The 17,287-nt window shown below is 39.8% G+C and overlaps 1 protein-coding gene across 1 annotated transcript; it reads left to right on the top strand.

Moving 5' to 3' along the window:
• The first annotated feature begins 870 nt into the window (after positions 1 to 870).
• slc35b1 (solute carrier family 35 member B1) lies at positions 871 to 17,132 on the top strand. The gene is made up of 9 exons (XM_053515210.1): positions 871 to 1,457; positions 5,555 to 5,658; positions 5,763 to 5,893; positions 7,622 to 7,652; positions 7,920 to 8,080; positions 9,900 to 10,026; positions 13,987 to 14,093; positions 14,205 to 14,358; positions 16,141 to 17,132. Exons 1-9 carry the CDS (start codon positions 1,336 to 1,338, stop codon positions 16,191 to 16,193), a joined length of 990 nt encoding a protein of 329 aa, XP_053371185.1. The 5' UTR covers positions 871 to 1,335; the 3' UTR covers positions 16,194 to 17,132.
• The last annotated feature ends 155 nt before the right edge of the window (positions 17,133 to 17,287 follow it).

Here is a 17,287-nt window from a genome sequence, read left to right as displayed (position 1 = left end):
GTTATGCAAAATGTTCATCTTTTGTCATAATTTTAATACCTTTAAAGAACATTTACAGGATTACAGAATTGAACCTTGCGGCAAGGTGGTGTAATGGTTAGCACCATCCCTGTGCATCTCCAGGGTCTGGGTTCGATTCCCACCTTGGGTCTGTGTATGCTTTAAGTCTCCTGGGATAGACTCCAGGCCCCCCCACAACACTGTAAACAGGATAAAGCAGTATAGATGATGAATAAGTGAGGTTCAAACCTACTGTTTTAATTCAGCTGTAATAACTGTAATATTTAACTGTAATAACTGGCTACTCATGACTGAGATTAGAATTCCAGACACGTGTAGTTTTGCTTTGGGGCATTGAAACCACGCCCCTTTCCTAATCCCAGGTTTCCGATTCGCTATAGTCAGCATGCAGTTGATGTATTTGGACCAGTCACAATTCTCCACATACAAAGACGTAAAACTTCAAAGCGCACTTGTTCAGGAAGGACCCTCTTAGTGATCACATAGTCGCCTTAACCAGTGCCTGAGTAAAATAATAGTAATTATAACTCTTTTTTTGTTGTTAATTTAACGCGTTTTGCTTAGGAAAAATAACAAAAACTGTAGATTTATTATGTAGCTTTGTTAAAATGACATACAAATTTGATGAAGATTTTGTGTTCTATTTTTTTTATTCGTGTTAATACATCCTGAATTGGTCTTGTCGAGAGAAATACAATGACTCAGCGGTTTAGAAGTTTAAATACTAAAACTACTCCATGATAACGATATGACAGGAATAATTCCTGCGCAGTGTTTGCGTTCGTGAACTTGTGAGGGATCAGGCGGAAACCTCGGCTACCTAACAGCGGCTTGTGGGTCCTAAAGGTCCTACAGGTCTGACGCGTTAAATATCAAAACACCCCAGCACCGAAAGAGCCGCAGAAACGGGAAAGCGAGCGATTATTATTTTAATCAGCATCTGGACAATTTTAGACACTTCCCTGGCGGATATACAGTCTAGGTGAAGGCACAGGGCTGATATTGCGGGAAACATGACCAGAAATGTGTTTTAGGACCCTGTGACACATCCGCCGGTTAGTCAAGAAATAATAATAATAATAATAATATTCTGAAGAGAAGAGGAGCGAGGTTTATAAACCGTCTTTAACACACACACACACACACACCACACGTGTACACAGTGAGGGTACCGTAGCGCGTCATCATTTAAGGGCTCGTGCCAGCCTGAGAGTGGAGCAGGACGCGAGCTCGCGCGCTGCGGGAAGTGGAGCCAGCTCGCGCTCGGGCTCGGTGTCGGTGTCGATACCGGGATTAACGCTACTGAGCGACAGCATGGTGGCGGGGAAAGGCGGCGTGAAAGCGTCGCTCTGGCAGAACGAGAGAGTGCGCTTCATCGTCTGCTTCTTCGGAGTCTTCGTGTGTTACTTCTACTACGGAATTCTCCAGGAGACCATGTGAGTGAGTGTGTGTGTGAGTGTGATAGATGTTTACTTTATTGGGATAGAACCTTATATTCCAAGTGGCTCACTTTATGCTTCAGAGAATTAGTGATAAAGTTATATAGTATACGAGGTGGTATCAAAAAATGTCGAGACTAGTTTTATAACTCGCCAGCAGAGGGCAGTAGAAACCCTCACACAGCATCAAGGAGCACCGACTTTTATAAGTCAGCGTGCCAAAAGACATCGTCCTGTGTACTTCGGCAGCTGTGCAACTGCTGTTAGAATGAAGAGCGAACGTGAAATTCTGTGTGAAACTGGGAGACGATGAGAGATCAGGAAGACCTTCGACGAGCGCAACTCTCGAAAAAGGTCAAAACCAATCGCCAACATGTGGATGATGAATGTCGGAGAACAATCCACAACGTTTTTACTATTGTCTGTCTGTGTGTGTGTCTCATATCCATAAGTCTCTCGGACTCGGTCAGCGTGGCGTGGATGACCATGTCGAGGATCATTACCGGTGATGAAGCAACGGTCTTCACGGTGGAAGACATTTGCGCCATTGTGTATTGAGAATTTGTCCCCGTAAATGCGTTCATTTACTGAGCATTCTCTCACTACATTCTTTTTGTTGTTGTTGTTTTGTTTCGTCAACGGCATATTGTAATATAGTGTAATTGTAGATTTCTAAATTGTCTTAAGTTACGAACAATAATTAAGAAATTAACTACCCCCACAAACACAAGGCTAGATTAAAAAATATGTACTTGTTTTATCAAGACTGTATCTCTATCACAGCACAACTCTAACAGCTTTCTGTCGGCGTATGTATAGTGTTTATGCCTAATAATACATTTTAACAAACAGTACTGTTCAAATGTTTTGATCCACCCTCATTACTTAATGCAATCTTTTAAATTGAAGTTTATATAAAGTGTTTTACTGTGATGACGAGCTTCAAAGTGCCTAAAGATATGCATTTAAAAATGTGTTGTTTATGTAACCAAGTACACCAGGATACTAGTATTAGATTATCTGTAATTATCTGCACCTGTTTCTCACTGGTTCCTTAAGTTAAATGTTTTTTTTTTGTGCTTGAATGATTCATAGCTCACGGTGTGGCTTAAGAAACAAAAAAACATTCCTCTAAAATTGGGTAGGTACAGGGATGGTAGGGGAAAATGAGAGACAAAAAAGTCCTTTAAGGAAGCCTGGAGGACTATTCATCAACAATACATAAAAAATGAAATCATTAAAAAAATAAAAAAATAAGAAAAACAAAGTGGGATCATAAGAAATTATTGTACTTTTGTTGAGATCATGAAGAAAAAAAAGACTTCCATTGTTGATAAATGGGATTTAAAAATAGGATTTTTTTATTCTGTAACAATACAGATCCAGTCCACTAGTCCAGTCCAGTTCGATAAACTTTACCTGAAGTAAACACTATGTACACACACACATTTACACACTAATTCAGGAACAATTTCCACCTACTCGCATGCTTTTGGGGGAAATGGGAGGAAACCTTAAAACCCAGTGGGAACTTGCATAGCAATTGGGAACATGAGTAAATTTACGCATAAACATAAGTTCAGGAAAAACTGAGCGTGATACAATATTTATGAGAACAGCTCTTCCCATAAAGTCTCTTACATTATCAGTAATCCTGTTATAAGCTGAAAGAAAGAATGTCTGTGAGGAAACGTGGTGTGACGAGCCAAAATAAACCTTTTACAAGCATGTCTGGGTGTAGCTCTGCTTAACCTAAAATAGACAATGGGTTCACTCAGTTCTGCTCAGCAACACGAAGTTCTTGTGTGACTTAAAGTAAAACTGTTTTTTTTTTTTTTTTTTTTTTTCCAAAGGAAGTTTGAAAGTGCTAGGAATGACTGCACAGGTGGCAATACAAGGTGTTTATGAGAGTAGGATATTACACAGCTGAAGAGTTTATAGTAGCGTTCCCGTGGAGGTTAATGTACTTTAGTCTAGATGAAGGATGGAGATCCACTGGAAACACTAGAGCAAGGGACGTTAATCAGGTTTAAAAGAAAACATAACACGTAGACGGAAACGCAGCTTTAGTGCTCACATGACGTCTTTAATTATACACAAATACACAAACAAATACAGTAGCTGTTGTGGACAGGATTTATAATATAGCACAGAAAAATAGGTTTAAGTAACTTGTACGGGTTCAAACCCACATCCCGTGTTTATGCATGTAATTTAAGTGCATCAACTACTTGCCTTAAATAGTTGAGTTTACAATTTATGCAAAACCATACCAACCGCCACCTCACAGCTGTCACTCAGTCAGAAATGCTAATCCTCTAGAGGAAAAGCTGTTGTGCCAGCCTGGCTAGTTGTATCTATGAATTTCCCCAGCTGTTAAAAAAATTTTTTTCCTTCCCTCTTCGTGACTGATACGAGCTTGCATTTGGACTATAATGAAATTCATATTCCCAATTTTGGCTCGGGTTCAAATTAATCATCTTTTTTTTTGATGAAAGCTCAGTGGAGAAGAGATTAAATATAGAGACATCTCTTTATTCTTTTTCGTTTCGTCACTTAAAGAACTCTCGCTAACTGGATACAGGGCCCTTCATAAGTATTGGAAGTATTGGAAATAAGTATTTGGCCACCAGCCAAACTGTTTTTCTTTTTCCTTCTATAAACTGAAGATATTTGGGTCAAGATCAATATACGAGATGATAAATCTGAATTTCTGCTTCCGTTTCCAGATATTTACATATAAGCGTGTTAAGCAATTGAGGATGCCTTATTTTCCCACGCACATTCCCAGCGTTTTCAATTATTGGAACAAGTGACCAGTATTTCTCGTTGCTCAGGTGTGCCATGTCAGATTGATTATTTCAATTAACGCTTCGTAGCGCTTGATTTTGATTGAGTTTTTGCCTGTGAAGACTTGTACTGGTTGTTTAAAAAAAAAAAAGTATGTGGGAGAAAAGTGAGCCACTTTGAAGCTGGCAAAATAAGCACTGGTGGGGAGGGAGTACCACAATTTGTCATGTTCTTTAAAAAAAAAAAAAAAACGAAATCGCTGGTAGGCTAACAACCAGATATCAAACCCATATTTTTTCCATCAAGGCAAACAGCAGTTGGTGATAGATGTGAAGGTCAGTCCTACAAGAATGAACAGTACGTCTTGGGTGTGTCTGAAATTAGCTTTGTTGATGATGTAACTCGTGATCATAACAGCCGAACGACTGAAATTTCCCAGAGAAACACATCCAATCTACTACGTAGAGACTTTATTATTGAATAAGACAATGTCTTCAAAACACAAAACATCTGACTTCATCAGATGAAAGCAAGGAATGTTTTAACCGCATCAAATCAATCACCAGAGTTTAACGCAACGGAGGATGCATTTCACTAACTGAAGAAAAACTGAAAGAAGCAGCAGTACAAGTCTGGACTCGATTTAAAAAAAAAAAGATGATACAGCAGATATCATTAGGTCACTCGCGTAATGCAAGAGATCTGCAACCCATTTTTTTTTGTGTGTGTGTGTGTGTGGGGGGGGGGTTGGGGATTTTCAGATTTTTCTCCTCCTAATTAGCTTTTTCCATTAAGGCCCCATCCACCAAGGTGTTGAAGGCTACCACATGTTGTCATCCTCTGAGACACGTGACTAGCCACGTAGGGACCGGCATAGAGGACAGCGCTAGGCCTATGAATGACCTGCCTCGCCATGATTAATACAAGTCCTAGAATACCTCTTATTTCTGCCCCAGAGAGAGCTCCACATGATGAAGGGATATAAATATCAGGAAATTTAATTCTGCTCCATCATCTTGTATTAATGTTTAACACTCAAACCCAATGCATAGCAAAGACGTACAAAGAATTTAATATTTTTGGAAGGGGCTGTATAATAGAACTAGGAGTAGGATTTTTTTTTCGTACATACCAGTTTAATACTAATCGAGGATTTGCCCGTGTGAGTTCCTAATGCCTTCCATTGTAAGCACTTCAGGATATCTTATTTCACAAGCTCTCTGTATTGTGTTAAAGAGGTTTTGCTGCCTCTCTCTGGTTCTGTAACTGTAACTTCATCCCACAATGCCTCTGTTGTTTTTCAGCACACGGGGAGACTACGGCCAGGGGGAGAAAAAGGAGAAGTTTCGCTATGCCACTACACTCGTGTTCATCCAGTGTATCATCAACGCTCTTTTTGCTCGACTCTGTGAGTCTCCCTCTCGTATCACCGTTAATTTCTAAACCTCTTTAACTTTTTCCCACTCACACATTCCCCCCCCCCCCCCTTTCTTTTATCTCATCTTCACTAAGTGATCCAGTTTTTCGAAGGCTCCAAGCCGGATCACACGCAGAGCTGGCTCTATGCAGTGTGTGCTCTGTCCTATCTGGGAGCCATGGTGTCCAGTAACTCTGCTCTACAGTACGTCAACTACCCCACCCAGGTCAGTGCACATATTGCGTTCCGTCTGTCTCTTTGTCATCCACTAATGTGAGATCCATCTTGTTTTTTTTTTTTGTTTTTTTTAGCAAAAATTTTAAACTGTGCTAAAGAATAAAAGCCTACCTAAAGAGACGATGCTTAAACCAGCTGCCCATTTCAACTGTAATTGGATTCTCCTCCGAATTCTGGCCACAAAGTAAATAACACTTAATTGTATGGAATGTCATTATATCCTGTAGTACTGTGGTCAACTGGAGAAAGACCACAAATGGGATATGTTTAAAAAGCGCATATGAATGTTGGAGTCGAACATCGTTCATCAAACCGTTGGCCGAATAGTGAAGAGCACCGCATTAGTTTTCTTAAAAATTTTCATATTTTGGTTTGACGCACAGTTATTCCCGTTTTTTTTTTTATTACTGATTTCTGAAAAATCCTATTTTCTTTAATTACTGCTAGTTACTTTTATAACTTGCCTAAATATTTGTATGGAAATACATTTTGTTCTTCCGTGTCCACTCTCCGCTATTGTGGTCTCTTGTAAACTATTAAGTGTCTCATGACTAGGGCTGGGGGACGAGCAAAAAATATTATATGACCGTTATTAAAAACATTTTGACAACTAAGCGATGTCGCACACTAATATTTGGTTGGACCGCCTTTTGCTTTTTGTATCTTCGGTGGAATTGTTTCGATAAGCTTACGCAATGTAACATTTATTTACAGCCAGAGTCGTGGTAAGCACTGTTGTCTCGCACCTCCAGAGTCTGTGTTCGATTCCCGGCCAGGTTCGATTCCTGTCTCTGTGTACATGGAGTTTGCATGTTCTCCCCATCCTTGGTGGGTTTCCTCCCACAGTCCAAAGACCTGCAGATTAGGTGAATTAGCGTTCCCAAATTGCCCTTAGTGTGTGAATGAGTGTGGTTATGTGTGTGTGCCCTGTGATGGATTGGCACCCTGTCCAGGGTGTACCCTGCCTTGTGCCTTAGGTCTCCTGGGATAGGGTCCCTGCCCCCCACGACCCTAAATACAGGATAAAGCGGTATAGAAAATGAGTGAGCGAATGAGTTACATTCATTTCTCTAAAGTCTTGTATTGATGATGGGAGTCTCAGATCACTGCATACAATCTTCTTCCGCATGTCTCAGAGATTCTCAATAGGAATAAGGTTTCTGTCTCTGCCAATGATGTCTCATACTTCCTGAATCACTCTTTCATGTTTTGAGACCGATGTATCCTGGCTTTGTCATCTTGGAATATGCCCGTGCCATCAGGGAAGGAAAAAATCTATTGTTTGGAAAAACCTGGTCATTCAGTATATTCAGGTAGTCAGCAGACCTTTGTTTTTTGGGCTGTTAATGTCGCTGAACGTAGACCCCAGATCATAACACACATGCCCCACTTTTTCTGCTTCTCTCCTTGCTTCTCTCATCATCTGGAACAGGGTAAATCTGGACTCATCAAACCACATTACATTTTTTGCAATGCTCCCTGTCCATTCTTTATGCTCCCTAGCAAATTGAAGCATTTTCTTTTTACCAATAAGCCTCACTGATGAGTGTTTTTTCCTAATGCTACACAGCTGTTTAGTTTTCTTTTCATTATGAGTATGGAAATGCTCTTGCCTTTTTTTTTTATTTTTTATTATTTGATTTCAACAAATGTTTATGATCTATGATCATGAGATACATATGAAAATATTAATGTCTTGGGGTTTTTGTTTTTCTAGGTTTTAGGAAAATCTTGTAAACCTATCCCAGGTAAGACATTATTTTTTTTCTTTTTCTTTTATTATTATTTTTATTATTATTGGTATTATTATTAGATTTTATAAATCTAATAAAGATTAGTTATAGAATTATAAACTGCTTCCTTAACTGGCTAAGCCCTTTAGATGTCTGTAATGATGTCACCGAACAATTTCACTTGTATACTATAGGAAGCAGTGTGTTGTAATGTGTCTGTAGTGTGTATCTCATTTTTGCTCCATTTGTAATGTTTCTGTCTCTATGGCCCTGGTGTCACAGTCATGATCCTGGGTGTGACTATTCTGAGGAAGAGGTACCCCATGGCGAAATACCTGTGTGTGCTTCTGATAGTCACTGGTGTGGCCCTTTTCCTCTACAAGCCCAACAAAGCTTCGACCTCCACAGATGAACATGTGTTTGGCTTTGGAGAGATGTTACTGGTTAGTTCCTACACTTTTTTTTCCCCCCATCACATATTGTCCTGCTAGGCATGTTTACATCCTAATGCTTACATGTAAACAGTATAATATATGACCGATATCTTCATTAAAGAACCCTCATGTGCAACACCTAAATAATAGAGTAAAGGCAAAGTGAGGCGAATGATAAAGTGAGGTGAAGTGACGATAGTAACAGACTGAGCCGAGGAACGTGGCAGACTCGGGGTGAGATTGCACATTAGCGTTATGGAGAGACTGTGCCGCAACACGTAATTAAATGGGAATGAAAAGCCCAGGATGAAACGAGCTGTCTGCTTCATAAACTTCGGCTGCTTTGATCTGTATATCAACAGGCTTAGGTTCTCTCTGGTACTCACTCAGGATCACTGTCAGGATGAGAAAACAAATAGTTAATATACCCAGCAGAGATGGCCATCAGGTGTGCCAGGTTAATTTGCTCATTTCCCAACCCTTCCCGCAGACACGCCCACACCTGCCACAGGTGGATAATCTGTTTTTATTATTCACAGTGCTGTTGATTTCTTGACTCAGGAGGCATTGATGAGTTTCCGTAACAGCTCGTTTCTGACTGTAAATTCATGCACTTTCCCAACATGTTATTTCTTTAGTTGCTTTTGTTTAAGCTACAGAATTAAACGCTCATTATAATAAATTTTTGAAAAATGTGTGCAAACCAAAGCTTGAGGGGAATAAAAAAATAATATTTTCTTCATCTCCTTTTTTCAATTTTGTATTAGCCAGGGCTTAAACAAGCTAATTCGATTTTTTTTTTTTTTTATTCCCCTTAATGTGACCTTATATATGAGAATTTTCTCCTGCTTTGGCTCATTGTTCAGCTCTGTAGTTCTTATGTGGGGTAGCTCATTTACATATACACTGAAACACTCAGAAGAGAATTGAAACAGTTAAATTTGAAGTATAAAGAAATGCATCATCTGAGGGGGGGATTTCATAATCTGTTAGTAGAAATTGTTAGTGATATTGGTCATGTCACTGCGTTCATTTGTGTGTTACATTAAAAAAACAAATAAAAAAACAACTTGCTGTCAATATGAGGGGTGGTAAAGTCAAACCAGGACTTCTAGTGAATGAAGGCATTAAAATCAACTGTCATTTACAGAAGAATTCAGGCACAGTATAGTAGTCGATCCTGAAAACATTTAGCGAGTCGAACGAACAATCCTTGAAGTTTGTCAGCAATTGTGTGTACAGTTCACACAGAAACACCACTTGCACATTACAAGAAATTGGCACCATATCTTTGTAACGTCCTGATCTTGCTTCAAACCATTTCTACATGTTTGGGCCAGTAAAGGAGTTCGTGGGAGGCCAGTGTTTCAGACGTAAAGTAGGAAGTTTGATCATAGTTTCATCATACTGAGAAAACCTTCTTCTTTGATGGTATGCACGCACTATTGACACTAGGGGCAGGGGTACCTCAGAGGTTAAGGATTACTGAAACTATTCAAATGTTCATATGTGTAATGAGATGAATGGAACTTGTTCTGAATAAGGGCGTCATTTAGTGTATAAATGTCATTTGGTGAAATTTTGGGCTAAATGCATTAGTGTAGCCGGAGATTATAAAAAGAAATAAGGTAGAGTTTACTCTCATAACTGCGTTCTGTTATTCGACACAATCAAAAACTCCAGGTTTGACTCGAACACCCCTCAGACGTCACAACTTCGGAAGTTGTGTCTGACAGTATATTTTTTTAGAACGGGAAACTTTTACACAATCTGTCTCGATGTCTGGAAGAGGATGTATGGCTTATATTGTGTCCTCTTTCAAATTCAGCTCATGTCTCTGACGCTGGACGGCCTGACGGGTGTAGCTCAGGATCACATGAGGGCGCGTCACCAGACAGGAGCCAATCACATGATGCTGAATGTCAATCTGTGGTCGACGCTCATGCTGGGTTTGGGTATGTCTTTCTTATGCAGCAGACAAATATTTGCATCATAGCTTAGGTATAAGTGAGCAATGTGGAGTTCTAGCTGAAACCAGACTCTTATTGGGCTCCAGCAGTACAACTTTTTATTCATTTGTGCTATGACTTGCTTAAATTCCAGCAGGTGATTTTCACAAGCAGGTGGTGATTTCATTATCATTGTAAAGGCTTGGACCACGTTGCTTAGCAAAATGTGTATTTGACCATCTCATTAGATTGAAATCTCCATTGAATGGGTGGGGGAAAAGTTTTATTTGTTGGGTTTGTGCTGATCAACATATCAACATATAATTATGATTCTGTAAACTCCCTAATGTAAATGCTTTCGTTTATAATAAATTCGGTTTAGTGTTGTATGTATAGCACTTTTAACAGTGGTCATTATCGCAAAGAATTGAAAGAAAATGATGGAAATGTGAGAAAATGTGTAAGAATCAAAATGATCAGATTGGCCCTATTGAGCAAGCCAAGGGCGACAGTGGCAAGAAAAGAAATAACTCCCTGAGATGGCAATAAGAAAAAACCTTGAGAGGAACCAGACTCAACAGGGAACCCATCCTCATTTGAATAAAACGGGTAGCAGGAATTGTTTTGCAGTCCTACTGTGTGTTAGAAGACTGGAAGTTAAATATGACAGGAGATATGTTGAAGGTAATATGGAGTCCAGTTCATTTTTGGAGGCTCAGGTAGAACTATTGAGTGAATGGAGTCACAAGTCCAAAAAGGACAGGACCGTGTTCATGGTTTTCATGGTAAAATGGAACCGTCCTCAGTCACCACACGCATCCCAAGCAGACACCACCATGTGATGAGATCTTCAACCAGAAGCAGTCCACTAGGACGAGTCAGACAGGTCCAGAAGACAGAGGGGGTATGGTTCACTGGCAGCTCAGGACTGGCATGTGTAGCTCGACAGGGAAATAGAGAGAAAGAGAAAAGAGAGAGAGGGATAACTGTTAGGTATGGTCACAGTCACACAGTGTATAAAGTAAATGTGTATTTAGTGCAGAGTGCAAGCAGGAACTCGTAACTAAAAGGGAGAGCTAGACATGAGGGCTCCCTGGGAAGTAACGCAACCAATCACTTTACCGTCAAAAAACCTGAGTGATCAATGAGCGTGGGGAAGCCAGCATCTAAACATACGAGTTCACCATAATACTCTACGTCCATGAGTCCCCCAGATCTGCTCCTTTACCCAAATCTATTCACAAAAATGCTTGGCTAAATAATTTTTTTTTTAACCTAAACATAAACACTAAGACTGTTTCCCAACTGAGTCCCAACCGTTAATTGGAGGGCTATTCCATAACGTTGGGGCTTTGTAAGAAAATGCACTGCTGTAGTTTTTGTAATACGAGGTACTGACAAGCAGCCTGCATCTTTTAATTGAAGTACAGTCGTGGCCAAAAGTTAAGAATTGCATAAATATTGGAAATTGAAAAAAGTTGCTGCTTAAGTTTTTATAATAGCAATTTGCATATAACCCAGAATGTTATGAAGAGTGATCAGATGAATTGCATAGTCCTTCTTTGCCATGAAAATTAACTTCATCCTAAAAAAACCTTTCCACTGCATTTCATTGCTGTCATTAAAGGACCTGCTGAGATCATTTCAGTAATCGTCTTGTGAATGTTGACGGGCACAAGGCTGGAAATCATTATGTCAGGCTGATTGGGTTAGAATGGCAGACTTGACATGTTAAAAGGAGGGTGATGCTTGCGTTGATTGCGTTGCATAAAAATGGCTTCACAGGCAAGGATATTGTGGCTACTAAGATTGCACCTAAATCAACAATTTATAGGATCATCAAGAACTTCAAGGAAAGAGATTCAATTCTTTAATTTAAGGCTTCAGGGCGTCCAAGAAAGTCCAGCAAGCACCAGGATCGTCTCCTAAAAAGGATTCAGCTGCGGGATCGGAGTGCCACCAGTGCAGAGCTTGCTCAGGAATGGCAGTAGGCAGGTGTGAGCACATCTGCACGCACAGTGGGGCGAAGACTTTTGGAAGATGGCCTGGTGTCAAGAAGGGCAGCAAAAAAGCCACTTCTCTCCAAAAAAAACATCAGGGACAGATTGATCCTCTGCGGAAAGTATGGTGAATGGACTGCTGAGGACTGGGGCAAAGTCATATTCTCAGATGAAGCCTCTTTCCGATTGTTTGGAGCATCTGGAAAAAGGCTTGCCCGGAGAAGAAAAGGTGAGCGCTACCATCAATGGTATCAAAACACCCTCAAACAGCAACTTCTTCCAACAATCCAACAACAGTTTGGTGAAGAACAATGCATTTTCCAGCACGATAGAGCAACGTGCCATAAGGCAAAAGTGATAACTAAGTGGCTCGGGGACCAAAACGTTGAAATTTTGGGTCCATGGCCTGAAAACTCCCAGATCTTAATCCCATTGACAACTTGTGGTCAATCCTCAAGAGACGGGTGGACATACCAAAACCCACTAATTCTGACAAACTCCAAGAAGTGATTATGAAAGAATGGGTTGCTATCAGTCAGGATTTGGCCCAGAAGTTGATTAAGAGCCCAGTCGAATTGCAGAGGTCCTGAAAAAGAAGGGCCAACACCTCAAATACTGACTCTTTGCATAAATGTCATGTAATTGTCAATAAAAGCCTTTGAAACGTATGAAGTGCTTGTAAGTTATATTTCAGTACATCACAGAAACAACTAAAACAAAGATCTAAAAGCAGTTTAGCAGCAAACTTTGTGAAAACTAATATTTGTGTCATTCTCAAAACTTTTGGCCACGACTGTAGATGTGGGGGAACGTAAGATGCAGTTCACTGAGATAGTGAGACCATTTAATGCTTTATAGGTCAAAAGTTGTATTTTAAAATCCATACGAAATTTTACAGGGAGCCAGTGCAGTGTGTACACGATAGGGGTGATGTGCTTGTATCTTCTGGTTATAGTAAGGACTAGGGCTCTCGATGGACTAACTGAAATTTGTTGAACAACCAGACAGTAAGGTTGTTACAATAGTCCAACCTAGAGGCGATGAAAGGATGAACTAATTTTTCTGCATCGTTTAGTGATCGTATATTTCTTACCTTGGCAATATTTCTGAGATTAAAAAATGCTATCCTGATAATATTTATACATGATTACAGTACTCTACCGGTTCAGCAGTTATCTCACTCCGCACTGCACCGCATTTGCCCAATCCTTCACGACTAGTTGCACCATCTCTCAGGTATCGAGGAAGACGTGTATCTAGACTTGGCACTTAGGTGGACCTGTTTCTTAGGCATTTGGATTAACTTTTCCCTACTTCCAGCCCAGCCATAAAAACAAAGTGTTTGACTGATGGTAATTCTAATTCGTAACCTAGTGAAACAGTGTAAGGATATAAATGACAATCAGACAAAATGTGATGTAAAATCAATACTGGTTCGTTGTTTCAAATAGATTTGTTTTTTGGATGATGTACTCTTCACTCGCATTTGACCCTGAAACAGAGATTAGTCTTCCATCATGCATCATGTTTCACTAAACGAGATCCAGAAGTACTGTACATCTGTTACCCACGACAAGAAGCAGAGGCAGATTCCCGAGCCTGCAGTTCTGCGCGGTGTGCAGCAGGGGGAGTCGGAGCTCCAGCGTAGTTTCAGGAGCTGTGTGGGTTTTTTTTTTTTTTTTTTTTTTGCAGGAGTCGCTGTTAGACAGCTGGTCAGACTCGGCCGAGTGCAAGCATCGTCTGTTCGACTGAGTTCAGAGCAGCACGCTCTGTACATGATCTCATGACTCACTTTTGATGGAGCCATGAGACAGAAATGTCTTTTTTACTTTAGATTTAAATGACAATGTATAAACAATACGCCAGATTAGAAAAGATTGTTGCGTTTAATAGTCCAAGAAGGACGTTTGTGAAAAAATAAATGATGGATGCTTAAAGGGTTTCTCTGGCTTGCTTTCTTTCCTAGCCGTGTTGTGGACAGGCGAGGTGTGGGAATTCTTAAGCTTTGCCGATCGCTACCCCAGTGTCATCTACAACATTTTGCTGTTTGGTTTCACCAGCGCTCTAGGACAGGTAGGACCCAAGACTGCATGCACACACACACATGTATGTATATGTCTCTCTCTCTTATATTACATTGTATATCGTTTCAATAAGAGTACCATCCTCCGCATCCTCTTTCAGACCTTCATCTTTATGACGGTTGTGCATTTCGGGCCACTCACCTGCTCCATCGTCACGACAACAAGAAAGTTCTTCACCATCCTGGGCTCGGTGCTGCTGTTTGGGAACATCATCACACCCTTGCAGTGGTTTGGAACTATCCTCGTTTTCCTGGGTGAGTGCATTCACACAGTCTCTCACACATTCTCATTTTTCCTCACCTCTGATTCACTCCTCATTTTTTTTTTTATATACTGTTTAATGATATTTTTTTAAAGGATATTTAAGGAAAATGCTCCCCCTGCTCAGTCTACATCTAACTACTTATCTTCATTTGCTCTAAACCTCATAGGCCTCTCATTATTCAACAACTTTAGTGCTTTAGTGACAAGAGTTCATCTAGTAGACTTTGCCGCCAGCTCAAAAAAAAAAAACACGAGGCATAGTACACAGCTTTAATAAAACCTTAGTTAAAAATGCTGTTAAGGCTTTACAATCATCTTAAACATATTTTGTACCCAAGAAAAAAAGGTCAGTGTTGAATAATACATTATTTTAGATCCACAAGAAAATACTAAAATGGCTGAGAAACATCTTTACACAATATCCCTATAAAAAAAATAGCAAGAATTTATGAATAAACATGATCATGCTAATTGGAAACGTCCCCTTGTTCTCCTAATATCACGAAAATTACAGACTAACTACAGACAAGAGGAGAACCTCTAGTGTCTTTTGAGAATAGTTTGTCTTCACTTTTACACTTACTTAGAGGGAGGAGTCACCGTGAATCAAATGTTAGTTAATCAGACTGGTCACCTTTATCCTGCAGTAAAACATTCCCCTCCCGCTAAGGATAAGGTCACAGGGAACAGATGCGCTCCTATAGGAGAGGCATGAGGAGTCAAAGAACACTGACATCACTATGATTACAAAAAGAATGTAGTTCAGTTCTCAGGATGTTGGCGTTGTTTTAATGATTTGTAGCCGAGGCTCCTCACTTAGGATCATTTTGATTATTATTTTTTGTTTAGTTTTTTTTGGAATCAATCAAGCTCCCAAACTTGGTTGTAAAGCCTTGATGTGAAGTCTTTAACAAAAGTATGCAAAAGTGGGCACACCTTTTTAGTAACTTGGATATAGTTACACTCCTTGTTAGAGTTACTCCTCCTTAAAGTTTAAAGGTCCTACTCAGCATGATCTCCATCACATGCATTTGCTCTAGTGCTGCACAATAAATCAAACAAAAATTAGAATCGCAATATAAACCTGCACAATTTTTTTTTTTATTCGCAAAAGGATTTTTGTACAAAATCATGTGGGCAATGTTGTGGCCCCCAGTCCCCCGTACAGCCAGGATTTGGAGATTTCCAATGCAAGACTGTCTTGGGGACAACGATTTGAAATTGGCTGTAAACAGATTTTGATGGAAAATACTGTACGTTTATTAGTACCTTTTGTATGAATGAAGAATGATTCTACCGACATGCGCAATTTCAATGACATGCAAGTTATTAAAGTTATGCCTATTTTGCTTTTTTTTTATAAATACTTAGCAATAAGTTACGTAAAAAAACACATAATCAAAATGTATGTTCGGAAACCCGTCCAACCCTTTGCCAGCCCATTCCTATTTTCTTTTTGAAAAACATTGGTTTCGTAATTACAGATCTCGATATGACAGGAACACCTGTCTGTTCAGTTTCCTTTAGTTTCTTAAGGCAATGAAACACAAATGGTTTGAAAACAGTGTCACGTGGTATGTTTTATTAACTTGAAGATGTTTATTAATAAGAAATTTGGCTAAGTAGCACACTTGTGCACCTCCTCCACTCTATCCATAAGATGTTCATTCAGTTTGATTGAATGTTAATATAATGCATCATTTGATCCTCTAGTACAGCACAGACCTATGAACTTATGAACGTCACCGCCTGTCTGTCTCCCTGTCCCGCAGGTCTCGGCTTGGACGCCAAGTATGGAAAGGTGCCTAAAAAGACAACACACTAAAGCACAAAGAGGATGTGTGTGCAAGCCTGCGCTGTATTCACGGACCGAAAACTTGAAGAAACCCCGGTTTCTGTCGGTGCACTTCTCCATCAGTGGCTAATTTAAAAAAAACGAAACGTACTTATTTCTATGCTTTTTCCACCCACAAATCTCTGAAACGAACGATGAAATCTTAACTTTAACAAGCAAAGACTGGATAGCAAGAAAGATTTTTGTATTATTTTTTTTCCTAGCCAATTCTACTTTGAACGTTTCTTTCCCAGGGGTTTATAGCCAGAGGACGGTGAGCATGATTAGAAGGATTTGCGCACTAATGGTTTGCATGTGCACCGGCTCAGATTGACCATTTCTACAGACGACATCTCCATGTCTTAGCGTTGTCAGGTTTTACTCTGAATTCTGCCAGATACCTCTTTTGTAGTTTCTTTGTTTTTAAAATGTATAATGCACATTTAATCAAGACTTGAATGTGTGTGTCTTATTATCATAAGTGTGTTCTGTCACTCCGTCTGAGACTTACACTTTTAATGCTCACTCTGTCCACTGAATCTGCGCCACATCAGGTTGAACCTGACGCACAACATATGGTCTTTTATGTAAAACATGCTGAAATAGACAAATATTTGTGTTCTAGTTTACTGTATGAGGACACGATTCATATCTCCTGTACGTTTCAGAAAGGATAATGGAATAATTAGAATAAGAAAAAAATATATATTTGTTTTTTGACCAGTTGGAACTGTATTGAATATTAAACTAAAAGGGAAACTCAGCCAGACTATCGGGGGGTGTGTGATGACCAGCTGTTGTATGTGAACGTCGTGTTCGAGTCTGCCAACGGAGCCGTGTTGTCCGTCTGTCCATGGAGGGGGGAAAATATCCAACCAGATGGCATTAAACTTATTTTGGACATGAATAAATCCACCATCTCTGTCTTTACTCTACATCCAGGTTTCTCCATACAATACTGAGCAGAATGTCTTCTGTCTTTTGATGATTTATTCGTTTTTCGCAGGCTTGTCCTTATGATTGCAGACCAGTACCGTTTTAAACCAGGTCAAGCGGTTTGTTATGGGAGAAAACCTTTCTACTAA

Source organism: Clarias gariepinus, chromosome 16, assembly GCF_024256425.1.
Source record: "Clarias gariepinus isolate MV-2021 ecotype Netherlands chromosome 16, CGAR_prim_01v2, whole genome shotgun sequence".
In the NCBI taxonomy this organism is placed as follows: Eukaryota; Metazoa; Chordata; class Actinopteri; order Siluriformes; family Clariidae; genus Clarias; species Clarias gariepinus.
Note: the sequence above shows the minus strand (reverse complement) of the source record. Positions and strands in the feature narration are given on the sequence as shown.

Coding starts and splice junctions, on each gene's coding strand:
- slc35b1 (XM_053515210.1), top strand. CDS start 1,336: ATGGTGGCGGGGAAAGGCGGCGTGAAAGCGTCGCTCTGGCAGAACGAG. Junction 10,027..13,986: donor GACGCTCATGCTGGGTTTGG/GTATGTCTTTCT, acceptor TTTCTTTCCTAG/CCGTGTTGTGGACAGGCGAG. Junction 14,094..14,204: donor TCACCAGCGCTCTAGGACAG/GTAGGACCCAAG, acceptor ATCCTCTTTCAG/ACCTTCATCTTTATGACGGT.